The 26,948-nt window shown below is 38.8% G+C and overlaps 2 protein-coding genes across 5 annotated transcripts; one reads left to right on the top strand and one right to left on the bottom strand.

The window, feature by feature from the left end:
• Window positions 1–694: 694 nt before the first annotated feature.
• Window positions 695–15,714, bottom strand: HAUS1 (HAUS augmin like complex subunit 1). 4 transcript variants are annotated; one of them, XM_057700402.1, is made up of 9 exons: window positions 15,627–15,714; window positions 14,638–14,854; window positions 5,886–6,021; window positions 4,663–4,797; window positions 3,716–3,839; window positions 3,262–3,327; window positions 2,397–2,468; window positions 1,861–1,908; window positions 695–875 (listed from the first exon to the last, which is right to left on the bottom strand). In XM_057700402.1, exons 1-9 carry the CDS (start codon window positions 15,654–15,656, stop codon window positions 825–827), a joined length of 879 nt encoding a protein of 292 aa, XP_057556385.1. In that variant the 5' UTR covers window positions 15,657–15,714; the 3' UTR covers window positions 695–824. The 4 variants fall into 4 exon arrangements, with proteins under 4 accessions (XP_057556385.1, XP_057556386.1, XP_057556388.1 ...); XM_057700403.1 differs by having other exon boundaries at window positions 14,680–14,854; XM_057700405.1 differs by lacking the exon at window positions 15,627–15,714 and adding an exon at window positions 15,488–15,617.
• Window positions 15,715–17,879: 2,165 nt separating this feature from the next.
• Window positions 17,880–26,921, top strand: ATP5F1A (ATP synthase F1 subunit alpha). Its single transcript, XM_057698291.1, has 12 exons — window positions 17,880–18,033; window positions 19,527–19,605; window positions 20,881–21,050; window positions 23,214–23,387; window positions 23,475–23,641; window positions 23,860–24,008; window positions 24,343–24,494; window positions 24,605–24,829; window positions 25,351–25,458; window positions 25,573–25,717; window positions 26,441–26,591; window positions 26,714–26,921. Exons 1-12 carry the CDS (start codon window positions 17,974–17,976, stop codon window positions 26,793–26,795), a joined length of 1,662 nt encoding a protein of 553 aa, XP_057554274.1. The 5' UTR covers window positions 17,880–17,973; the 3' UTR covers window positions 26,796–26,921.
• Window positions 26,922–26,948: the final 27 nt, after the last annotated feature.

The raw sequence follows: 26,948 nt of genomic DNA, 5'->3' as shown, positions 1-26,948 counted from the left end.
GCCCACTGATTGCTTCTTAATTCCATGGTACAAAATTTTTTAAAGTACGAAAAGCTACACAGTGAAAAATCTCTCTTCTTCTTTATACTACATTTGTCATGGTTTGATTTTATTTATGAAAGATTTTACCATACAGGAAATTTTAGTATTGCAAAATTTTCAAACATTTCAATCATTTTATTTATGGCTCCTGGATTTTGAATCATAAGTTTCTGATTCTGTGATTATTTAAAAATCAAAACGTTAAAACTCCTCCATGATTTCTTTTATCTTTTTTTTAATATATTTAAATCTTTGATCCTTTGAAATTATCCTGATATAAGGGGCAAAGTATAGATCTAGAGCCATGTGTTGAATTATCTATCTCTCTACTACTGATTTAAAAGGTCATCTTTTTCATAAACCAAATTCCTGCATATATTAACATTTGGAGGTAGGCAGGTGAGCTGATCAGAAAGGACGACAGCAAATCCCGGGAGAGAGGGTGTGGGAGAAACATAATTGAAGTTACAAAACCTTTCCCTTTCACTTAGCTGACCTAGTGAGTGACTGAATGACAACTGTCACAGTGTTCACCTAACAGAACTACTGAAAGACATTTAACCACCACCAACATAGAAAACCAATGTTTTTTCATATGAAAACTATGTATTTGAGGATAAAAATTCAATACACAACCAGAAACCACTATTCTATCAATAATGACACTATTATCTCACCTAAGAATACAGAAATTAAGTTATAAGGATTGCCATGAGGAAATAATTCTTTAAAGCCCCATTCAATTTCCTTTGTTAAGAAAGATGAAATTTATTTGGCTCTAGTCACAGTTCCATCATGTTTACTTTCTTTGTAAGTTCAGCTTCAATAGTATCCTAAAGGAAGAAAGAAACACCATAAATATTATAAATAAGCACATAAAAAAGGTGCTGTAACTTCTAATGTTATTTAAAATAAGGGAAGCAAAAAGGAAAAACATTAAAAGAAATTTTTTAAAATACCATTACAAAATATTAAATATGCTTTGGGATATTCCTTGCTTTTGTATCTTCCTGCCTTCCCACACCCCAAAAGTTTTCAGACTCCTGATTCTATTAAACATCTAAGGGGGCGGGGGGATCTTTAGAGAGGTGAATGACTGCAACGATACATGAATAGATTTTTCTGACCTTTACTCCTTAAGCAACGTACTTCCGCAATGTCTCTCACATTACTCTTTTCCCATCTCATTGCCACTGTTCTCATTACTTCTCTTCTGGCCTAAATAAGCCAACTAGTTTCTGCAATTTTCTTTTTTCCTCCTCTAATCTGCCCTGTACACTGATTCCAGAAAAACCTTCTTAAATCACTGGCCTGATCAAAAAGCATAACCTTGATCACATTTCTCCTTAGCTTAAAAAACAGGAAACACAGAGCAACTTTCAGTGGTCCCTACAGCCTCCAAGATCACCCTTCTTTATATTTAAGGCCCTTCATCTCATAAACCAATTGACCTTCTTCAGCCCCATCACTGCAACCCCTAAGCAGCTGGACTGCTTCACCTGCCAAAGCTTGCAAAAGTCCTCCATTTTTCAGCTCTAATGCTTTTGTTAATTCCTTTTGCCTAGAATATTCTGTCTCTCAACCCTCCTTTTCCATCCAGGAAAATCTATACAAAATTTTAAAAGACCACTATTTTTTTTATGAAAAAAGAATACATGTATGCCAAAAAAGTATTAAAAGATGCATGGTAATGATACACAACAAGTTTGGGACTATGGTTTACTCTGAGTAGAAAGGAAAGGAGGAGGAGGAAGGGAGCTTTAGCTATATCAGCATCTATTTTTTAAAAATCTGAAAGAAAAAAATGGAATTACTTACTAATTCTCGCTTTGCTTCTTCAATTTTCACCTGGGCAAGAGATGGATTCTTTTAAAGAAAAACAAAATAAGGAAAGATTATGTTGCCTCAGCTAGGATGCAAGGGAAAAAAAAATACAACAATCCTTTTCAAAAGGCAAAAAACTTTATAGAAAGTATATCCAATCTACATACAATACTAAAATTCAGCACAGACTTTATTTTTTAAAATATTTATTTATTTATTTATTTATTTGGTTGCACCGGGTCTTAGTTGCAGTACTTGGGATATTTTAGTTGCAGTATGTGGGATCTTTAGTTGCAGCATACGAACTCTTGGTTGCAGCATGCATGTGGGATCTAGTTCCCTGATCAGGGATTGAACCCAAGCCTCCTGCACTGGAAGCTCAGAGTCTTAGCCACTGGACCACCAGGGAAGTCCCTCAGCACAGACTTTAAATCCTTAAACATGGACCCAGTAACTTCATGATCATTTAGTGCCCCTGGGGAAAGTTGGAAGAGAGGAACATTTTTTTTTTTAATTCATAAAAAAATTACCGGCATTAAATCTAAATAGGACTCCAATTTTTTCTTCAAAGGTATAGTCTGTCGTTTTAGTTCTGCCAATTTCTGGGGGTGAGAAAAAATAGAGTAATAGAGATATTCACAATGCAACTAAACACTGCCCATTTCTGAAATAAAATATGACAAAGCATTAATATTAGATATGTTAAATAATATATCAAATAAAGAGCTCCAAAGATAAATGGATAACAAATGGACACAATCCTTAGACGACACTAAAATAAGAAATTTATACTCCCATTTATTAAGAATAGGATTTAAGTATGCTACCTAGGAATACAAAATAATGTGATTAAGAGGAATCAGAACATCAGGCAACAACTGAGTCTCACATACATATTTATGAATTGTCAATTTTAGATTCCAAAAATCAAAGTACCAGAAACTTTTAAGAATAAAAAAATAAAACAAAGCCCCCCATTTCTCCCTCTTCCCATGAAAATAGATAAAACCCTTATACAACCTAAAACCCCAGAAGTGCATTCATTCTACAGGAGTTTGGGACCTGTGTTTTACTGAAAGGGAAGAAAGAGGAGGACCTAGGTGGCTAGCACATAGTCCCTCAATCCATTTGTTCAATAAATAAATCCATACATATAACTGCCTCCAGCAAAGAGTTTCTAGCATACAGTAATAAATAAGGGAAACCAAACAAATGTAAGAATACATATAGATAAATGAATAATAAAGATATAAATACTGGTGAACATAAAGTACAGCGGTAAAGGAAAAGAAATCAGGTCAATAGAGAATAAAGCTCTATAAAAAGAAACAAATGAAAAAGCAGATTGTGCACTAACATTTTAAAGAAAGTTAAATTGGGTTGAAGTAAGCGTACCTCTGAAAGTGCTACCAGTGACTGATGAGACAGAGACGCATCCATTCCTCTGGCTGAAAGTTGCTCCTACAATTACAAATAAGGGAGTTCAGTTAAAAGAATTATTTTGTAAGTGAACATCATGAAACATTTTCAATATATAACACAGTAAAGAGAAGCTATAAATCACAGATGATGAACTATATCTGCTTCTAAGCACATTTATGTTGCATGTGAGTCAGACAGAGATTTGTGACAAAATGGGTGCAGTGCTTCAGAGCCTAAGCTTTGGGGCTTGGCAGCCTGCATTTGAATTGGGATCTGCTGTTAAGCAGCTGTGTAACCTTGGGCAAGTTACCTACCTTCTCCGAAGTTCCCTTGTTGTAAAAAGGGAATACTAATACTGCCTAGTTGTGAGGATGGAAGTCGAAAGAAGCCTGAAGAGAGCTAAATATATTTAGCCCTTCATACAAACCTCTGCAGCTCTAATTCCAGATCTGAACTCCTCTGACTTGGCTTTTAGGAAGTCCATGTTCTGAAGACGATGGTCAACTTTGGCCCTTTCCGTAGACAGATGCAACTCTGCCTTCTTGAGATCCCTTTAAAAAGTGAAGTTGAAAACATTTTCTTCTCAGTGAAATTATTATAAAAAGAAAACGCTACTACTTTTTTGATTCAACTCTGGATTAGTCAAGAGTATCAAGAGTAGATAACACCCTTGCTGAATTTTCTACCATAAATTTTATATCCCAGACTGGCTACCATGCATTCTTCCAGGTCATCTTTCCCTCCATGTTGCCATCTGGGATATTTCTCAGGGAATACTAAATAATTTTAAGATTAATCTATGCCAATTATTCTTAGGGAAAGTAGATCTGCTGCTCAAAAAAGTGACTTAACAGATCCTAAAGTCAATTTGAATTATGGAGGTCCCAAAGGCCTCTCTCCTAAATGTGACATGACAGTGCTTTGCATATACATAGCCAATATTTGTTGCATAAATTTACACACCACCAAATTAGTTGTGCATATACATACTCCTGATCCACAACCTTTGGGGCTATAGGGGCCTAAAGAAGGTCCAAAGCATCAAGAGGGGTACCAGAGCTCTAGTAACAAACTATAACATGACTTTAAGTTGCACCATAGTTTATATGTTAAAAAAATCACATACATTTTGAAAATTATAAACAAGGTATTTGAAAAAGAGAGAAAAAGGAAACTGTACAAAGTAAAAAGTAAACGTTAGGTACTCAACCACTCCTACCTTTACTCAAGTTATTTTCTATTTAAAAACACATTTTCTTTTCCCATTTCCTAATGTGTTGTTTTAAATCATATCTATTGCCAAAACTAAATCTTACAATGTCCTGTTACTGCCTTTAAATAAAAATTGTCACCACTTCCAACTCAATTACTTACTCTCGTAGACATTTTTCCAGTACTAAAGTTGCTGTTAGATTTTTCTCAAGTTTTGTCAATTCAAGCTTGATCTCTTCGTTTTTGGATTTGGTGCAAAAAAGGTCAGAGGTCAAATCGTTCACTGCAGGGATAAAACTAAAAGAAGAATCTGATCACGTAAATGGACATTAAGGACAATAATTACAAGTATTCCTCATTTCTAACAATGATTTTATTTCTATGTGGATTCTTCTTTAACCATGATGTTTCATACCTCTGTACTATTTTACACACTATTCTCATTGTCCAGAATACCCTTCTTCAGCTGGCAAATTTCCATTTGTCCTTCAAAACTCAAATAAAATTTACTCCCATTCTGGAATTCACTACCCCTTTCTCTGTGCTTCTTAGCTACAGCTTGTACATTTCTGTAGTGTTGGCAGCTATCATACTGTGTTATAATTTTACATGTCCATCTCCTTTAATTTACCATGAGCAGAGACTGTCCTTGCTGGCATTCATCATTCTATCCATTTCTGCCCACATGATCTTATATCGAAAACTCTACAGTTTAAGCATACATATATATATGTAAAAGTTCCAAGCTCATATATTAGCAGTTAAGCAGAATGGTATACAATTCTCTGATTATAAGTTGTAGTGCTAGTCCTAGCTAAGATGCACCCAACAGTGATAGTCCTATGACTTGACAGTCAGACCAGGTTTGAATCTCAACTCTGCCATCTACTAGCTCAGAGAAATTACTTAACCCACCCCTCTTGAGCCTCAGTTTCCTCTTAAGGTTGTTAGAAAGGTAACATCATTATACAGGTGAAATGCCTGTCACAAAGAATTGAAGATCTTTAACCTACTCTATCCAATAGGGTAGGGACGACCAAAAATCACTACTGTACACTCAACCAGATGATTTAGCCTACTGCTCTTCTTCCTGTTTAAAGGTAATACTATTTATGTATTGACGTCATACTTAATCCCTTTTCAAATATACATGAGAACCAGTCTTCACAAACCTAATCCTGAAAGAAGAAAACACTAAAATTTAACCAAGTTTATCTGAATTAATTATACATACTCACTAGCAATGATAAGGAGTTAACTAAACTCAGTGTTTCTACATATAATGTTAATTTCCTATATAGAATTACCCTGAGAAACAAAAGCCCCTTAAGTCAAGACCTTATAGCATATATGATTGCAGAAATTAAAACTGTCACAAGAATTACCTAGCTAGTGAGGTATCCTTTGTTTCAAGGGCCACAGCACTGTCAACCAAAGCATTCAGATATTTGGAGCCAGTGCTAGAGAGATTGGCAGGGGAAAAATTCACACTTTCCATGAGAAGGTCTTGAAGATGCTTGGCTGAAAAGATAGAAGAGTTCTATGGTGACTAAGATCTTTGTTTTGCTTTATTTTAATTTTTAACAGCTTTATTGCAGTCTTTCACATATCATATAATTCATCCACCTAAAGTATATAATTCAATGGCTTTTACTATAGTCACAGAGTTGTGTACCCATCAATATAATCAATTTTAGAACATTTTCAGCAACCCAAAAAGAAATCCCACACTCCTCAGTCATTATTTTCCAACTCCTCAAGCCATGAAGCCCTAGCAACCACTAACCTACATTCTGACTCTAGTCCTTTGCCTATTCTGGACATTTCATATAAATGGTATCATACAATACGTGATTCTCTGTGACTGGCTTCTCTCACTTGGCATAATGGCTTCAAGGTTCATCCATGCAGTAGCAAGTATCAGTCAGTACTTCGTTCCTTTTTACGGAGGAATAATACTCCATGGTATAGATTTACCGTATTTTATTTATCCATTCATCCACTGATGAACATTTGGATTGCTCCCACATTTTGGCTATTAGGAATAATGTTGCTATAAACATTCATACATGGGTTTTTATATAAACATATGTTTCCATTTCTCTTGGGTACATATCTAGGAGTGGAACTGCTGGTCATATGGTAACTCTATGTTTAACTGTTTGAGGAATTGCTAGACTTTTCCAAAGCTACTGATTATTACATTCCCAACAGGAATGTATGAAGGTTCCAATATTTCCACATTGTCATCTTCACCAACAGCTGTTATTATTTTTTTTTGCACAGTGATCATTCATAGAACTGAATAATGATCAATAAAACGATAATCCAAGGTCTGAATGTTTGTCTTTTTGATTATAGCCTCCTTGTAGGCGTGAAGTGGAACGTGGTTTTGATTTATATTTCCCTGATGGCTGATGATGCTGTGCTTGCTGGTCATTGTACATCTTCTTGGGAGAAATGTATATTCATATCCCTTATCATTCTTTTTTTTGGCCGTGGCTTATGGGATCCTAGTTCCTTGACAAGGGATGAAACCTGGGCCCCCTGCAGTAGAAGCGCGGAGTCCTAATCACTGCACCACCAGATAATTCCTTCCCGTATCCATTTTTTAAAATTTATTTATTTATTGGCTGCTCTGGGTCTTCAATGCTGCACATTGGCTTTCTCTAGTTTTGGTGAGTGGGGGCTACTCTTCATTGTGGTGTGTGGGCTCCTCAGTGTGGTGCCTTCTCTTGCTGTGGAGCACAGGCTCTAGGTACGCGGCCTTCAATAGTTGTGGCTCACGGGCTTAGTTGCTCTGTGGCATGTGGGATCTTCCCGGAGCAGGGATCGAACCTGTGTCCCTTGCATTGGCAGGGGATTCTTAACCACTGCACCACCAGGGAAGTCCACCTTATCCATTTTTAACTGAGTTGTCTCTTTATTATTCAGTTGTAAGAATTCTTCGTTTATTGTAGATAGAAGTCCTTTATCAGATTTATGATTTGCAAATATTTTCTCCCATTCTGTGGATTGTCTTTTCATTAATTTGATGGTGTCCTTTGAGAACAAAAGTTTTTAATTCTGAAGATGTCCAATTTACCTACTTTTCTTTTGTTGCTTGTGTTTTTGGTATCATAGCTAAGAAACCACTGCCAAATCCAAAGTCATGAAGATATACACCTATGTTGTCTTCTGAGTTTTAAATTTAGCTCTTTTAGGTTTTGCACTCATTTTGAGTTAATTCTTATACATGTTATGAGGCAAGGTCCAACTTCATTCTTGTACATGTGGATATCCAGCTATTCCAGCACTATTCATTTAAAAGGCTATTCTTTCCTCCATTACATTGTCTGGTCAGGACTTCCCTGGTCCAGTGGCTAAGATTCCACGCTTCCAATGCAGGGGGCCCAGGTTTGATCCCTAGTCAACCAAAAGGCAGAGATTATAAGACTGAATAAAACAGCAGGATCCAACTACGTGCCGTCTACAGGAGACATACTGCAGATTCAAAGATACAAATTCAGGCATACCTCAGAGATACTGGGGTTCCAGAACACTGCAATAAAGCAAATATTGCAATTAAGAGTCATGTGAGTATTTTGGTTTCCCAGTACCTATAAAAGTTATGTTTATACTATACTGTAGTCTATTAAGTGTGCATTAAGTCTGAAAAAACAAGGTACATACCTTAATTTAAAAATATCTTGGACTTCCCTGGTGGCGCAGTGGTTAAGAACCTGCCTGCCAGTGCAGGGTACACGGGTTTGATCCCTGCCCCAGGAAGGTCCCACATACCACGGAGCAACTAAGCCCATGAGCCACAACTATTGAGCCTGCACTCTAGAGCCCATGTGCCACAACTAGTGAGCCCACGTGCCACAGCTACTGAAGCCCATGGGCCTAGAGCCCACGCTCCACAACAAGAGAAGCCACCATAATGAGAAGCCCACACACTGCAACAGAGTAGCCCCTGCTCACCACAACTAGAGAAAGCCTGCACGTGCAGCAACAAAGACCCAATGCAGCCAATAAATAAAATTAAAAAAAAAATAAAAAATAAACATATCTTATTGCTAAAAAATGACAACCACATCTGAGTCCTCAGTGAGTCATAGTCATTTTGCTGGTGGGGAGGTCTTACTTCGATGTTGATGGCTGCTGACTGATCAAGGTGGTGGTTGGTGAAGGCTGGGCAATGCTGTAGCAATTTCTTAAAATAAAACAACAGAGTTTGCTGCATCGATTGACTTTTCCTTTCACAAATGATTTCCCTGTAGCATGCAATGCTGTTTGATAGCATTCTACCCAAGAACTTTCAAAATTGGAGTCAACCTTCTGAAACCCTGTCACTGCGTTAAATCAAGTAGGTTTATGTAATATTCTAAATCGTTTATGTAATATTCCAAATCTTTTGTTGTCGTTTCAACAATCTTCACAGCATCTTCACCAGACTAGATTCCTTCTCAAGAAACCACTTTCTTTGCTCACCCATCAGAAGCAACTCCTCCTCCATGAAAGTCTTATGAGATGGCAGCAATTCAGTCACGTCTTCAGGCTCCACTTCTAAGTCTAGTTTTCTTGTTTCCACCACACCTGCAGTTACTTCCTACACTGGAGCTTGAACCCCTCAGTCATCCATGAGGGTTGGAATCAACGTCTTCCAAACTCCTGTTAATGCTGATATTTAGATCTCTTCTCATGAATCATAAATGTTCTTAATGGCATTTAGAATGGTGAATCCTTTCCAGAAGGTTTTAATTTATTTTGCCCAGATCCATCAGAGGAATCACTGTCTATAGCAGCTATAGCCTTATAAAATGCACTTCTTAAAGAATAAGACTTGAAAGTGGAAATGATTCCTAGATCCATGGGCTGCAGAATGGATGTTGTGTTAGCAGGCATAAAAACAACATTAATCTTGTTGTACATCTCCCTCAGAGCTCTTGGGTAACCAGGTTCAATGTCAATAAACAGTAATATTTTGAAAGGAATCTTTTTTCTGAGCAGTAGGTCTCAACAGTGGGCTTAAAATATTCAGTAAACCATGCTGTAAACAGATGTGCTATTATCCAGATTTTGTTGTTCCATTTATACAGCACAGGCAGAGTAGATTTAGCATGATTCTTAAGAGCCCTAGGATTTTCTGAATTATAAATGAGCAATGGCTTCAACTCAAAATCACCAGCTGCATTAGCTCCTAACAAGAGAGCCAGCCTGTCCTTTCAAGCTTTGAAGCCAGACACTGACTTCTCCTCTCTATCTGTGAGTCTTAAATGGCATCTTCTTCTGATATAGGGCTGTTTTGTTTACACTGAAAATCTGTTGTTTATTGTAGCCATGTTCATTAATTATCTTCGATCTTCTGGATAATTTGCTGCAGCTTCTACATCAACACTTGCTGCTTCACCTTGTAGTTTTATATTATGGAGACGGCTCCTTTCCTTACCAGTTCCTGCTAGCTTCAGACTTTTTTTTCTGAAGCTTCATTACCCTTTCAGCCTTCATAGAACTGAAGAGAGTTAGGGCCTTGCTCTTGATTAGGCCTTGGTTTAAGGAAATGTGTGGCTAGTTTGATCTTCCACCCAGACCACTAAAACCTTCTTCATGGGACTTCCCTGGTGGTGCAGTGGTTAAGAATCTGCCTGCCAATGCAGGGGACATGGGTTTGAGCCCTGGTCCAGGAAGATCCCACATGCTGCAGAGCAACTAAGCCCGTGCGCCACAACTACTGAAGCCCATGCCCTAGAACCCATGCTCTGCAACGAGAAGCCACTGCAATGAGAAGACCGCACATGGCAGTGAAGAGTAGCCCCCACTCACCACAAGTAGAGAAAGCCCGAGTGCAGCAACGAAGACTCAACACAGCCAATAAAAAAAAAAAATTAAAAAATTTTAAAAAAAGCTTCTACATATCAGTAATAAGGCTGTTTCACTTATCATTCATGTGTTCACTGGAGTAGCACTTTTAATATCCTTCAAGAACTTTTCTTTTGCATTCGCAACTTGGCACAAGAGCCCTAGCTTTCAGCCTACCTTGGTTTCCAGTATGCCTTCCTCACTAAGCTTCATCATTTCTAGCTTTTGATTTAAAGTGAGACACATGTGAGTGTTCCTTTCACCTGAACACTTAGAGGCCATTATAGGGTTATTAATTGGAGTATTTTCAATTTGTTGTTTCAGGGAATATGGAGGCCCAAGAATAGGGAGAGAGAAATGAAAAAGTTTGAAAGGTTGTGAGAATTACCAAAATGTAAGATACAAAATGAGCAAATGTTATTGGAAAAATGATGCCAATAGATTTGCTCAACACAGGGTTGGCACAAACCTTCAATTTGTAAAAAAAAAAACAAAACAAAAAAACCCCCCACGATATCTGTGAAGCACAATAGAGCGAAGTACAATAGTGCAATAAAACAAGGTATGTCTGTAAACTGAAACTAAAGGATGGAAGAAGATATATAACACAGGGACTTCCCTGGTGGCACAGTGGTTAAGAATCTGCTTGCCAATGCCAGGGACACGAAGATCCCAAGTGCTGCGGAGCAACTAAGCCTGTGTGCCACAACTACTGAGCCCACGTGCTGCAACTACTGAAGCCCATGCGCCTAGAGCCCGTGCTCCATAACAAGAGAACCCACGGCAATGAGAAGCCTGCCACACCGCCATGAAGAGTAGCCCCTGCTTGCCACAACTAGAGAAAGCCCGTGCACAGCAACAAAGGCCCAATGCAGCCAATAAATAAACAAATAAATAAAATTTTAAAGTGAATAAACTCAATAGAAAAAAAATCAAGGAGAATATCTAAAAAAAAAAAGATATGTGATGCAAGCAGCAACCACAAGAAAGCTGAAGTGGCTATACTAATATCGGATAAAATAGACTTTTTGACAAAAAACGTTAGTAGAGATAAAGAGGGACATTTCATAATGATAAAATGGTCAAATAATTCAAAATGTCCCTCCATCACAATGGAATGAAATTAGAAATTAGAAAGAAATTTGGGAAACTCATAAATAATGTGGAATTAAACAACATACTCCTAATAACCAATGGGTCAAAAAGAAATCAAAAGGGAAATTAGAAAATCCTTTGAGATGAATGAAAATGAAGACATAACATACTAAAACTTATGGGATGCATCTAAATCAGTGCTTAGAGGGAAATTTATACTTGTAAATTCCTTTGTTAAAAAAGAAGAAAGATCTCAAATCAACAGCCTAAGCTTAAAACATTTAAAAAAGAGTAGGCTAAACCTAAAGCAAGCCAAAGGAAAGAAATAATAAAGAATAGAGTGAAAATTAATAAAATAGATTAAAAAAGAAGAAAAAAATCTTTAAAACCAAAGGCTAGTTCTTTGAAAAGATCAACATAATTGAAGAACCTTTACCTAGATTAAAAAAAATTTTTTTTTGTATTGGAGTATAGTTGATTAACACTGTTGTGTTAGTTTCAGGTGTACAGCAAAGTGATTTAGTTATACATATATAGTATCTATCCTTTTTCAACTTCTTTTCCTATTTAGCTTATTGCATAATATTGAGCAGAGTTCCCTGTGCTATAACCTTCACCTAGACTGACTAAGACTCAAATTACTAGAATCAGAAGAGAGTACATTCCACTGACCTACCTACTTAATAAAAAGGATTATAAAGGAATACTGTGAACAATTGTATCCAGAAATTTAGATAATGTAGATGAAATGGACAAATCCCAAAAAGGACACTAACTACTGAATCTAATTCAAAAACAGATAATCTGAATAGACCTACAGTAAGTAAAGAGACTGAATTAGTCATCCAAATCTACCCACAAAGAAAAGCTCAGGTGACTTTACCATTGAGTTCTATAGAATACATAAAGAATTAATACCAATTCTTCATCAACTATTTCAAAAAATAGAAAGGAGGGAATACTTCTCAAATGTTTCTCTGAGGCCAGTGTTATCCTGACACCAAAACCAGAAAAAGTCATATTCAAAGGAAAGAAAACTACAGACTAGCTCTTATAAATATGGATGCAAAAATTCCCAACAAAATGCTAGCAACTGAATCCAGCAACCTATTGAAAAAATTATACACCTCGAGGACATGGATTTATCTTATGGATAAATGTTAGATTAACATCTGAAAGTCAATTCATGTAACACATCACATTGACAGAATAAAAAACTAAAGTCATATGATCATCTCAATAGACAGAAAAAGCACCTGACAAAATCCAGCACCCTGGGGACTTCCCTGGTGGCACACTGATTAAGCCTCCGAGCTCCCAATGCAGGGGTCCTGGGTTCCATCCCTGGTCAGGGAACTAGATCCCACAGGCATGCTGCAACTGAGTTCAAATGCCACAACTAAGGAGCTGGTGAGCCGCAACTAAGGAGCCCATCTGCTGCAACTAAGGAGTTGCCTGCAGCAACTAAGACCTGGCGCAATGAAATAAACTAAAAAAAAAAAAATCCAACACCCTTTCAAGATAAGGATACTCAACAAAGTAGGAATAGAAAGAAACTTCCTCAACCTGATAAAGGGCACCTACAAAAAACCACAACTCACATTACACTTAATGGTAAAGACTAGATGCTTTTCCTCTAAAATCAGGAACAAGATATGGATGTCTACTCTTGACACATCTAGTCAACATTTTATTGCAGATTTTAGCCAGGGAAATTGCATTTGCCTCCTCAATTGAAGAAGTGTCAGCATAAAGAATAAATGGTTTCAATAGTTTCATCTGTATTTGTCATGATTAAAAAAATCTTCATACAAAACTTTTACATCATTTCCCAATTCCTGAGAATATTTCCAAGATGTTCCAATCTTACATGCTGCAAAGAACTATACTGTACAGAAATAAAAACTGTATCTAAAGAATATCTTTTGCTCAAAAGTCATTCAAGTCCGGGGGTGGGGGGGGGCGCTATACAGCATCACTACTCAAAATTTAGAATTAGAAACTGAGGAAGCGGGAGTTCCTTAACAGTATATATGAACCTATATTTGTTACAAGGTACCATAAATTTTCGGTCCTCTGCTTGACACCTTCACTATCTAAAAGGAGGAAAAGCATAGAAAACAGGAGTAACAAAGTAGATGATGTGTAGAGTTAAGATATCAATGATGTCAAGGCTCTTCTGGATACTTTAGTATGGAAAATTGTGTCAAAATTTTGTATATATTACTAGAAACATTTGCTATTTAATATATGCTACCCTAAAAAGTACTTAAGGACAGACAGGAATAATCTTACTTTTAAAATCATTAGAGTTTTCATTACATGAAAGTATAGACAAAAAGCAAGCTCTTGCAAAAATAAGATGGACTTTCTGGACTCAAAGCCCCTTTCTCCATATTGTATTTTAATAACTACTAAAATAAAACCATTTAAAATTTAAACAAGTTTAAAGGCATATGGGAGAATACGACTACAAAGGATCATCACAGGGGAGGTGTTCGGAGGTGATAGAAATGTTCTGCATCTTAGTTGTGGATGTGGTTCTCAGAATCCATGTGTTGAACCAGAACACCAAAAGTCATTTTACCGCATATTAATTTTTTAAAAGAAAACTGGAAAAAAAGCAATATGCAGTAGATTTATAATATAAATTGCTATACATTCAAAAACAACATATGTAACATATGCCATACACCTGCTTAAGTACATGCAAATGTAGGTCTCACTACTTTTCTCTTTTGTATATTCCCAATCTTTATTTTTGTGGTTTTTTATATAAAAACAATGAGTGTGCTGAATACACTTTTTCAAACTACATATACACTGCAGAAATTTCTCATGCAGTCCCATGAATACATAACAACAGAGTGATTTGTTCACGTCACAGTTCATGGCTGCCACCTCAGGTGTCCTGATGGTTCCTTTAACTAAAGCATGCAGACTGGAAAGATACCAAAAGATATGTAAGTGAAAAACCACAAGTATCTTATATGTTAGGCTAATAAGTTTAGACTCTTATCATTTACACTTATTGTTTTACCATCAGAGTACCAATTAAAATATATATACTATAATGCAATTTATGATTTATTATGTTATAACAACACAGTGTAAGACACTGGATAAAATAAAGAAGCAAAACTAACAAGTAGTCTACACTAAATCAATCTTGTATACTTTAGTGTTATAAAATTTGGTTACCTCTAATTATTATCTCACTCAAAATTCTGGAATTAAGCTCACCCTCTGATTCATATTCCCTTGCTTTCTGTTTCAAGTCCTCTGTTACCAGGTAGACATCCCTGTCCCGGACACTGTTGCGTTCTGAAAGGTGATGTAAAATCTCTGTTGTCCGCGGATTCACCTCATATTGTGGAATGGGATGATCTCCAAATATTTTCTTCAACCAGGCAGCAACCTAACCATTACAAGGGATACAAATTTTATAAGCCTTGTTTATTGCAACAGCATGAAACAAATATGGCCAAGAAGTAATCAGCAGCAAACGAAATGCTTTCTATGAATATTCTGGCACCCTACTTACTTCACATCCTAATTTGTCTTTAGGGAGAAAGAGACCAGATTTCAGGAAATAAAAAGTGAAAGAGCACAATAAATAAAATTACCAGAAAACAATCTATCCTTTCTCAAAGCTACGAAAGCAGCATAGGCTAATATTCTGAATCACTTGAATAACTTTAAAGCTCAATATGCAGGTGCTAAAGCATTATTATAGGTGTAAAGACTGAAAAAGGAGTTGTCCCCACACCACAAGACCCGCAGTGCCGGGAAGCTCCTAGAGCTGGGATGCGAGATGCGGAAGCAGGTCTGGTGTGAAAATTCTAGTGGGAAGCAGCAGTGAACCGAGAGGCTTGGCTGCAAGTTGAGTTTGGGTTCAGAAGTCCCCCTCCACTCTCCCGGGAGTGGTCTCGCACCAGCGGGCTCCTCTACCCTTCTTCAAGCCGGAGTCCGGCAGGGAAGGCCGGGGAAGAAGGGAAACTCCCTTTCCAAGAATGGGGGTGGGTCTAAGCGGGGGAGGGAGGGGTCTCACAGATCTTGAAGGCGGTACTAAAGATGGACGAGCAAACGGACAAAGCAAAAGCGGCGCGCCCAGGAGATCCGCCGGCTGCGCGGGTGTGTGGAAGACGCGGTTTCCGAGAGGCCGCAAAGTCCCGCTCCCGCCCCATCACCTGCGCCTCTTTCTCCTCCTGCGCTTCCATAGCCGCCACTCCCGCCACTTCTCGAGCAACTCCTCGCGTGAGAAGCGCCCCGCTTGCTCTGACGACCCCGCCCACAAACCGTTGGGCCCGCCCTCTTCATGGCCCGGGTTTTCTGGGAGTTGTAGTTTTTACTAGGACTCCAGGAGCTGAGCTCTTAGACTAGGCTGGTCCAAGACTTCAGCACTGCAAGCCTTTCCTCCCTTGCCACCTCGCAGCTCTCTCCGCTCCCCATGGTATCACTCCAGGACAAGAAGTAAAGCCGCCTAGAACCAGGCTGTTTTTTCTTTACCAAAGAGCTAAATGTGCTGGAGATTGTTTTAAAACGGTTTACAGCATACAACTGCAGGCACTGGCACTGCCACTCAGCCATTCTTCCATTCATTTCTTGCCTTTCCTAAAGTTTTCTCCTCCTTCCATCACTGTAGTTAACACCATGACAGGTTCTTTATATTTCTATGGCAATGTATAGTTTTCTATGTTTTCCTACTTTTGTTTCATTCTCACAGGAACCCTGTAAAGTAGACGGACACACATTATTTTACCTATTTTCACATTAAAACCACACACACACACACAGAATATATGACTTGACCAAGATTAAGTAGTAAAGCTGGAATATGACCACAGTGCTCTGACTCCAATTGGGTGTTTCAGTCTCCTCAGGTTAAACCACTCTGCAGTCCACAACCTCTTGTAGTGTACCGTTACATTAGGAAAGCTAGACCATGTACTCAACTTCCTGTGATGTTTGGTTTAATATAAAATTGTGGGTCAATTAGCACCAAATATCCTTCTCCTAAGTCATATGCATATTTTAAATGATTATACTTTTCAACCAAATTTTACTAACTAAACCAGCACCATATGGTATGGCTTTCTCATTCTTTTTTTTGTTTCAGTCAAATAAGTATCTACTCATTAACTAAATTCCAAATAAGAGGGGGGAAGTTATCTTTATGCCCTTTGTCCACTTTCATCACTACAAATTTTACAAAATATTCCTGAACTTTGTTTTTACAAACCAAAATTTTACCGATTCTTACTCCTAATTTCCAGGAGGATTGTCATATTTACGCATGGCTCACCTTGAAAAGAAAGTAGAATATTAGGGAAAGGGCTTGATGACCATACATTTATTTGCAAGGTGTTTTAGGAGATGACCGTTTTAACCCACATTCACATGCCCCACCCAAATTAAGGTTTTGGGTGTAAGCCAGGATTTGGTGGATGAAGCTGAAAGATCCTTCTCAGAACATCCCAAGTGAAGGGAACGTTAATAGTCTTCACCATCACAAAATACCCAACATAACCCTCCCCCGCCCCCTGCCCCGACTAATTCTCTACATATCACAAATATCTCAATATCACAAAAAAATCGGTGGAACAAAAGTCCCGCACTGGTTTCACTGGTATAGAAAGTTATTTTCATCATTTTCGTTTTACTTCAAATGAAAAAAGTAGAGTTCCTACTGTCATGAAACTAGTTGCTTGTAAAGGAAAAACTTAGCCCTAGCCCACTCTGGAATGACACTTGATTCTGGACCATTCTTCTCAGGATCGGCAACCCTTCTATTCGAATTTGTGCTTGTTATACTTTTTAAACAATTTGCTCTAATTGGCAGACAGGATTCTTGTAGATCGAATCTAAACTGCGATTCTCCAATTTGAGTGCTTGTCGGATCACCTAGAATGGTGTGGGTGCTTCTCAAAATTTCTGATTGCCTCAAATTTTTGACTCAGAGGGTCTGGGGTGTGGCCAGCCATCTGCGGATTAATCCTCATTAATTCGCACTGCAGGAACTGCTCTGCTGCGGAACCGCCCAGGAGGAATAACTGTTTCCTGCACCTACATCATCAAGGATTTAATAGCTGTAGCTTCACACCCGCCACAGTTAACCCCCCTGACGGTCAAGCTAGCCGGGCCTCCCGACGGGGTGACGCCAACATCGTTTCGCTACGGGGATGCGGCCTGGGAACTGCTTCTTAGCCGGTTCCGCTAGCCATGTGGTCGCCCAGAGCAACGACAAGGTCAATGGGATAGATCAAAGTAAATGTGTAACCAATGCCTGGGCGGAAGCTGGCAAAGGTCTGATCAGTCACTTGGAGGTTCAAATCTAAAAATGATAGTTTAAAAAGAAAGTAATTCACACCCTCCCCCCCAGTCCCGGCAGATTCGCGTCCGGGGGTGAAAGCGAGGGGCGGTACTTCCGGGTCACGTGGGCTGGCTGCCTTGACCTTCCTCGCAGCTCTGCCATTTTGTCCCAGTCAGTCCAGAGGCTGCGGCCGCTGAGGAACCACTAGAGCAAGAGCTGCAGAGATGCTGTCCGTGCGCGTCGCCGCGGCCGTGGCCCGCGCCCTGCCTCGGCGTGCCGGGCTGGTGAGCGCGGGGAGCCGGCGGCAGGCAGGGGAGCCGGCGGCAGTAGGTGGCGATGCACGGGCTCGGGTGCACTCTGCACGGAGAGTGAGGGGCTGTGGCGGGCGGCGCCATCTTGCCCCGCAGGCCGCTCGGGCTGAGCTGGGCTGGCGGCGGAAGGGCCCTTTGGCTCGCCTGGTGCGGGAGGGTGCAGAGTGCTGCAGGGGAGACAGTGACCTTCGTGCTGTCCAGAGATGGCGCCTCAGGAAGGTTCCAGTCTTTGTCTGAGACAGGTCTTGGATGAAGGTCTGGGCTGGGGCGCTAGTTTTGCGAGGTCTGCTCCGAAACGGCGAGGTTCGTCCCGGTTGATTCTCCGGGACTTCCTCGTTGAAGGTCAGAGCACCGTTGTCAGTCCTGGTTGAAGCGAGCTAGGGGAGCCTGACATTGTATGAAGGTCAGCAGGCCCCGGCATTTCATCTCTTCCCCGAGGTCGGTTCAGAGGAAAGCAATAAATGAAGGTGGCTTTCTGAATGCTTCAACAGGCGATCTCTTAGTGCTGGGGGGTAGTGAAACGATCGTGAAAACACCGTACGGGTGCAAATATGCATGTCAATGTGGCCGACACCTTGACAGCAGCGGAGCTGGCTTCTAATTGTCCGAGTCTGGCAGACTTTCCTTTGTGGTGCTGTATCATGTTTTAAGATTACCTCCTTGAGGAATTGTTAGTGATTGAGAATTCAAGTAAAATAAAATAGAACATAGTCTGGAAAATACCAGTGAAGGTCAGTGCCGTTTGTTACTTATATCCTTTGAAGTTAAGGACATGACCTACGTAAACGCTTTTACGTTTAGTTGTATTTTCATCTTAAGAGTAATCTCAATTTGGAAGGTGAAATAAATATATTGGCCATGTTACTGCCCCAACACAGCTGCTGTTTTTCATCTTGGATTTCTGTTAGGGAAGAAGAAAAGCTTATTTAACGATTTTCATCCAGGTCCTATAGAAGGAAATGTCTTCAGAATTGATATTGAGCAACCCTTGAAGGAGAAGGAGGGGTCCAGATTGCTGTAGGCTTTGTTGAAGGCAGTTTTTTTTTTAAAAGTACATATGCCATGTCTCTTAGTTTCTAATCAAACTCTAACATTTACAGGCCTTTTTTTAAGTTAAAATAGAAAACCTATTGAGATTTGCCCCTTTTAAGGGAAGCAGTTTACCAAATTGAGAATTTCCACAACTCAACTGAAATTTATCTAAAGTCAAGATAATAATATCTGATGCCTTTGAAAGGAAAGGTACACTAACTGTTGTTTTTTAAAATATGCTTTTTTTAGCATACTTATAGTGTACCAGGAACTATTATTATGCATAATAAATTGTCACATGTCAAAAGTGCTTTCTCATGTGATTAATATTTATGCTGATAATTTGATCAACCAAGCCTGCGTTTGTTTAAGCTTGCTAGTTTTATAAAAGCTTTTTTTAAATCAGGTTTTTAAAAAAAAAATTCTTGTACTAGGTCTCCAAAAATGCTTTGGGATCATCCTTCATTGCTGTACGGAACCTCCATGCCTCTAACTCTCGTCTTCAGAAGACTGGTAAGTCATTATTTCTGTATCCACACCACACTTACTGTTGTGTTATTAAATGAAAAATGAAGTTACGTAGGTTATTTACCTGCTGTGGGTGTTTTTGGGTCTTTTCCATTAGTTAATTTTTTCTCTCAATTTTAGTTACTGTGGAATCTCAGATTCTTAACCCATAATGTTCCATTTAGCCCTGTCTTGTTTGGTTCTCTTATTCTAGTGAGATGAGCTATAATTATATATTTCTCTTGATGATAGTACAGGTTCTTTTTTTCTCATAATGAATGCCCCTTTGGTGGAAACAAAGTATTATATCAGGTGGTGGGCACCCTTTCTGATGTATGAACCCTTCCCTCCTAAAAAACACTGGAAAAAAGCAAGTCATTTTTGCCTCTGTGTTTTTCAAAGGCAATAACTGGTAACCTATACCTGGCAGTCTGAATTTGCCCATTGTAAATGTGATAGAAAAGTGCGGCAGTAAGCTTAGGAAGATGCTGTAGGTTGGGGAATTTCTTTTGAGATGTGCGTTGGGGCTTTTGAAATAAAGTTAGGTGTCTCCCATATGCTGAGGTGAAGAATATAGTACCTGCATTCCTTCAAAGGGCGAGTTACAGGTTTCCCCACTGTTTGAAAGTGGAGCATTCTAATGAAACCTTTCCTTAGCTGAAATGGCTGAAGTGTGAAGAAGTTGTTACCTTTTTTGTAAAAGTGAAATGGCATAAATGGAACTTTCGAGAAGCAGGAGATACCTGTACTTCTACTTTGTGAAATGGTTGCATTTTGTTTGTTTGTTTTTTCCCTGGCCTATTGGCTTGTGGGATCTTTCCCTGATAAGGGATTGAGCCTGGGCCTTTGGCGATGAAAGCGTGGAATCCTAACCACTGAATGGCCAGGGAATGCCCAGTTTCTTAAAATGCACTGCATTTTAAAAATATGGTTTTTATACAGTTTAGTTTGAGTTAATTCATGTTTTAACATAAATACAGACTTCTTAGAGATTAAACCAAAGAATTAGAAGATAGAAAATATTTATTTTAAGGGCATTGCTTAATTTGATCAGCTCCTTATCTGGATTACATTTGTCTCATGAAATTTTCTCTCAGGCACTTGGATTCATTTTCGTAGTGGTGGGTATCAAGCTTTTTTGAATAGAATGTTATGTTACATTTTAGAATGTGATTTGATTATTATAATCACAACTATAGTTTATATGTTTTGGGGGAAATGAGTTTTGAAAAGGTCTTTGGGCCAGGCTGTTTTTGTAATGGAATTGTCCTCTCTTAATAGGCACTGCTGAGGTGTCCTCTATTCTTGAAGAGCGTATTCTTGGAGCTGATACCTCCGTTGACCTTGAAGAGACTGGGCGTGTTTTAAGTATTGGTGATGGTATTGCCCGTGTACATGGGCTGAGAAATGTTCAAGCGGAAGAAATGGTAGAGTTTTCTTCAGGTTTAAAGGTAAATTATAAAATGAGATTTTGACATTTTAGCATTGGTGTATTCTCAGTTATTCATTTAGTAATTCAGAGTTTGTCATATTTTTTTTAACTCTGAATCCAGATCTGCTTCACTGATTTTGTTTGTCATTATTATAGATTGTGAAAAGAATAAATTTATTATTAACCAAACTTTTTACCCTAGGGACTGAATCACACGTAAGTTGTAACCATTAGTATTGAGTAAATCTTCACCAGGTTTTGAGACGTTCAAATCTGTTTGTGGCTGTTAAGATCATCCTATACAAAAGCATTTAATAACTTTAATTAAATTCATTTCCAGTGGAAAGTTGAAAGTCACTGACTTTGTATTTCTAGTGAGAGTAGACCTATTGTTGAGAGGTGAACTAGTAGTATAGCTATCAGTACCTCTCTGATGATGCAAGTCTACTATTTTCTATTAGTTTGAGCCTCGTTGGGCAGTAGGGTGAGAAATAAAAGTTGTAGGAGTCATGGGTTCTCTGATGAAAGCAGAGCCTGATATCCAGGTAGACCAGGGGCAGTAGAATTATCCACTAATCACACACATGGGGGAAGATCTTGGTCTTCTTGCTAGTGTTCAGTATGGAGAAAGAGGCTCTTGATGTGAGAGACTAATTATGGAGCTAAAAGTTTTATCAGTAGCTCTCAGACCTTGGCTAAAAATTTAACTTCTGTATAGCTTGTATAGCTCTGGAAGGTTAGGATGAAATATATGAACTGAGTTTCCTTTTAGCTTTTAAGATCTAGGAGTCTAGACGAGTACTATTCTAAAGAACTTTCTGCAGTGATGGAAATGTTCTATGGCTATGGGTTTTTTTTTTTTTTTTTTTTTTGCTGTGCGCGGGCTTTTTTTTTTTTAGTTGTGGTGAGTGGGGGCTATTTGTTGTGGTGCGCGGGCACCTCATTCCCATGGCTTCTCTTGTTGCGGAGCACGGGCTCTAGGTGTGTGGGCTTCAGTAGTTGCAGCACATGGGCTCAATAGTTGTGGCTCACAGACTCTAAAGCACAGGCTCAATAGTTGTGGCACACGGACTTAGTTGCTCCATGGCATGTGGGATCTTCCTGGAGTAGGGACCGAACTCGTGTCCCCTGCATTGGCAGGTGGATTCTTAACCACTGTGCCACCTAGGAAGCCCAGCTGTGATGTTTAAATATGGTGACTGCTGTACACGTGAGGCTACTGAGTGTGTAAAATGTGGAATTTCTCACCGAGAAAGAGTAGGTGATGTGAAGAGGCCTGTTAATAATTGGAGGTGAATTCCCTCGTGTTCCAGTGGTTAGGACTCCGTGCTTTCATTTCCAAGGGCGTGGGTTTGATCCTGTAAGCTGTGAAGTGCGGCAAAAAAAAAAAAAAAACAAGAACAACCATAAGTAATTGGAGGAGAAACTAAGTTTCTCTGACTTTGGTAACAGGGCAATTATTTAAATTTTAAATAGCCACATGTGGCTAGTGATGAATCTGTTGAACATCGGAGATTTAGACTAAAGATTTTGTACCTGCAGTGACATTCCATGATACTCCAAGTAACCCTCCAGAGCTTTACTTATTGAGCAGATTCAGTTCCTGGACTGACCTTTTTGCTTTGGTTATGATTTAGGGGCCTAAAATCTTATCGATCTGAAATATGATTGTAATGATGAGAGGCGACCCAATACTGTTATATTACACAGATTTGGTCTTGATTGGGTAGCTTTTAATTTCACTTTTTACTAACCTGATGGGTACAGGTTCTAACTAGATAATTTTAAAAAATTGTTTATGGAGTTCTCACAGATGTAAATCAAGTGTGTCTTAAAATTCCCAGTTAACCTTAATCAGTGTTTTGTACTGGTCACCCAGTTCAGAAACCATAGAGGAAATGCAGTGGAAAAGGCTTAAACTGTTCAATTTTTTTTGCTTCTTTTAGTTCTTAGAGGATGTGATAAGGTGCATATTAGGCTTATAATTCTAACCTATGATCGTTCAAGGGAACATGTTGCTATTTTAAAAGTCTTAACTAAAGTAGATTGTTGGAAAAATACGAGTAAAGCATATCTGAAAAGTCAGTATTACCTTTTCCCCCAATTTTCATATGTAGTGTTAGGTATATGGGAAGAAGTGCCACTCAAGCTTCATGTGTGTTCAATTGTGTCTTCTATATAGGGTATGTCTCTGAACTTGGAACCTGACAATGTTGGTGTTGTCGTGTTTGGAAATGATAAACTAATTAAGGAAGGTGATATTGTGAAGAGAACTGGGGCTATTGTGGATGTTCCAGTCGGCGAGGAGCTGTTGGGTCGTGTAGTAGATGCCCTTGGTAATGCCATTGATGGAAAGGTAGGTTTAACATTTATTAGATATGGTTGTAACTTCTAGCAGAGAGCCAAACTGATTGTTTTGGGGTTTCTTTTTATTGTTTAACAGGGTCCAATTGGTTCCAAGACTCGAAGGCGAGTTGGTCTGAAAGCCCCTGGGATCATTCCTCGAATCTCTGTGCGGGAACCAATGCAGACTGGCATTAAGGCTGTGGACAGCTTGGTGCCGATTGGCCGTGGTCAACGTGAACTGATTATTGGTGACCGACAGACTGGGTAAAACTCAATAGCTTGTTAAAAGTTCTAACTAAAATTTGCTCTGTGGAAAGATTACTTTTAGGCTTGGAATGTAAATACTTTGGATATACTGGAGAGAATAGAATGTGATATGAGAAGTAGTAGTAGTAGTACTAGTAGCAGCAGCAGTAGTGAAATTTAAGATGGGGACTCCTTTGAAGTATTTAGTAAGATTTATGTTTATTTTCTCTTTAAAGCAAAACGTCAATTGCTATTGACACAATCATTAACCAGAAACGATTCAATGATGGAACTGATGAAAAGAAGAAGCTATACTGTATCTACGTTGCTATTGGTCAGAAGAGATCCACTGTTGCCCAGTTGGTGAAGAGACTCACAGATGCAGGTACTAAGGACCTTTAGTCTCATTGCTGTTATCTGGGATGCTGCTAATCTTAGGATAGCTTATGCTTAATGAAGGCCGATTTTAATTACTCCGTAATGAATTGAAGTTTCTACTAATATAAATCAATACACAAGTAATAAGTAAAAAACTAGCATAAAATAGCAGTAAACTTTTATGGTTTTGTCAGTTTTTTTAAAGTAGAAGCCATTGACTGGATAATCTTAATAGTAAATCACAGTATTAAAGCACTTAGATAATTTTTATTCTAGTAGCCTCTAATTTAAAATCACAATATTGATGGCTATGTAAAAGTTAAATTTTCTTTTCTTTTCAGATGCCATGAAGTACACCATTGTGGTTTCAGCTACTGCTTCGGATGCTGCCCCACTTCAGTACCTGGCTCCTTATTCTGGATGTTCTATGGGAGAATATTTTAGGGATAATGGCAAACATGCTTTGATCATTTATGACGACTTATCCAAACAGGTCAAAGGAAATACAGTTTTAGACTATTTGTATGTTTGTACCACTGTGATAGTTGACAAATGTAGCTTCTGTCTATTAGGTGAACTTCACAGTCCTTTTCTATGCCATAGGCTGTCGCCTATCGTCAGATGTCTCTGCTGCTCCGCCGACCCCCTGGTCGTGAGGCCTATCCTGGTGATGTGTTCTACCTACACTCCCGTCTGCTAGAGAGAGCAGCCAAAATGAACGATGCTTTTGGTGGTGGCTCCTTGACTGCTTTACCAGTCATAGAAACACAAGCTGGTGATGTGTCCGCTTACATTCCAACGAATGTCATTTCCATCACTGATGGACAGGTATTTTTATGATTAAATAAGTGTGACAGCTTTGAATGATTTCAAGGCACTGGTTGAGACTAGTGGTTTTGAACTAATCTGTTAAGTGCCTTTAACTTTTCATTGTGGAAAATCTCAAATGTAAAGAGAATAGTATAATGAAACTCCACACACACCACCCATTTATCAATTTGTGGTTTAGTGTACCATACTTCATTTTTGCTTTCTTTTTACCCACTGTTCTCCTCCCTGTATAATTTCGAAGCAAATCCTGGAGAGATCACATCACTTCACCTGTATAAATTTTAATATAAATATGATACCTATTTTTTTTCATCCCACTCACATCCCTTAATCTCAGCAGTAGAATATGCAGGTTGATTTGGGTTGTGAAAGATTTGAGGAGCTCTTTACCATGAGAAAACATTTAGTACTTTTCCGCAGAGTTTGGGGCTTCAGTTTTTGTTACAGTGACTTAATTTTGAAAATAGTTGATTTCTTTAAGCTTGTTAATAAGCGTGCATGTTTTCCTTACACTGTAGATCTTCTTGGAAACAGAATTGTTCTACAAAGGTATTCGTCCTGCCATTAATGTTGGTTTGTCTGTATCCCGTGTTGGATCTGCTGCCCAAACCAGGGCCATGAAACAGGTAATTTGCATCACTTTGTCATTAGATTAAAAGTCAAAGTGTATTTGTATGGTGGTCTGTGTCACTGAGGTAAATATTTTTGTATTGTGTGACTTAACCATTTCTGTATTTCAGGTGGCAGGTACCATGAAACTGGAACTGGCTCAGTATCGTGAGGTTGCTGCTTTTGCCCAGTTTGGTTCTGACCTTGATGCTGCCACTCAACAACTCTTGAGTCGTGGTGTGCGTTTGACTGAGTTGCTGAAGCAAGGACAGTATGGTGAGTTGTACTTTCCACTTGGTCAAGTTCCTACTGTGTGTTAGGACCTGGGGGTATCACAAAGCTCCTTATAAGCCATAATATGTGCTGTTATCTTTGACCAAAGATGCTACCTTTTGAATGTGATTGATACCTATGTTAATTATAGTCCTTATCATGTGAATGTAAATGCTAGGAAAGGTATACTTACAACTCTTTTGGGAATTAAGACATAGTAGATACCATTCTTCCCCACCATCGCCCTCTTGGCTGTGAGTGTGGAATTTGGCAGATTTAATAGACTGTTAGTGTTGGCAATTCCCTGGGAGTCCCGTGGGAATTAGGGTTAGGACTCTGCGCTCTCACTGCCAAGGACCTGGGTTCAGTCCCTGGTCAGGAAACTAAGATCCCGCAAGCTGCGCAGGCCAAAAAAAATTTTTTTTTCAGTGAATGTTAGTGTGTATTATCTTGCTGTAAAATTTCAGCAAGTTATTTATACCCAAAACAAGATAAATGCTGCTGGATGATATACAGTGCTCATGGAATACACTTCAAGGCTTAGTAATATGAGGAACAAACTGTTTCCGGGGTGGTGGTGGGAGAGGTGGGAAGGAGTACTAATGTGGAGTTTTCACTTGTGAAAGTGGGTGATCTGTAGAGACACGTTAATAATTTGTGGGAAAAGTAAGTTTCTCTGATTTGGAAACATGGCATTTATTTGTTGAGCACCTCATTTCTTTTCAGCTCCCATGGCTATTGAAGAGCAAGTGGCTGTTATCTACGCGGGTGTCAGGGGGTATCTTGATAAGCTAGAGCCCAGCAAGATCACAAAGTTTGAGAATGCTTTCTTGTCCCATGTTATCAGCCAACATCAAACCCTATTGGGCAAAATCAGGTATGAACACAATTCATGTACGTTTTAAAATATAAAGTCTTGTTAAAATTCTTCTGAATTCTGTACGCTAGTCATTGAATTTTTGTCCAGATCAGAACTGATCTGCTTCTGTTTTCAAATAGGGCTGATGGAAAGATCTCAGAAGAGTCCGATGCCAAGCTGAAAGAGATTGTGACAAATTTCTTGGCTGGATTTGAAGCTTAAACTCCTATGGATTCGCATCAGATACCAGTTTGGTTTTGTCATTGTTTCTTCTTGTTCCATTTGTAAAAGAATTACTCCAGTACTGCAGATGTACAGTAATCACATTAAAATAAAGGTTCCACACTGCTTGGTGGTTTTCTATAGATTCTTTAA

This window comes from Hippopotamus amphibius, chromosome 11 (genome assembly GCF_030028045.1).
Source record: "Hippopotamus amphibius kiboko isolate mHipAmp2 chromosome 11, mHipAmp2.hap2, whole genome shotgun sequence".
In the NCBI taxonomy this organism is placed as follows: Eukaryota; Metazoa; Chordata; class Mammalia; order Artiodactyla; family Hippopotamidae; genus Hippopotamus; species Hippopotamus amphibius.
Note: the sequence above shows the minus strand (reverse complement) of the source record. Positions and strands in the feature narration are given on the sequence as shown.

Bases quoted from the DNA above. Each gene is read 5' to 3' on its own strand.
- HAUS1 (XM_057700402.1), bottom strand. From the start codon at position 15,656: ATGGAAGCGCAGGAGGAGAAAGAGGCGCAG. The intron at 4,798-5,885 runs GTAATTCTTGTG...TTCTTCTTTTAG, and splicing joins AAGGATACCTCACTAGCTAG to TTTTATCCCTGCAGTGAACG. The intron at 3,840-4,662 runs GTAAGTAATTGA...CACTTTTTAAAG, and splicing joins CTGGAAAAATGTCTACGAGA to GGATCTCAAGAAGGCAGAGT.
- ATP5F1A (XM_057698291.1), top strand. From the start codon at position 17,974: ATGCTGTCCGTGCGCGTCGCCGCGGCCGTGGCCCGCGCCCTGCCTCGG. The intron at 23,642-23,859 runs GTAAAACTCAAT...TTCTCTTTAAAG, and splicing joins ATTGGTGACCGACAGACTGG to CAAAACGTCAATTGCTATTG. The intron at 24,830-25,350 runs GTATTTTTATGA...CTTACACTGTAG, and splicing joins TTTCCATCACTGATGGACAG to ATCTTCTTGGAAACAGAATT.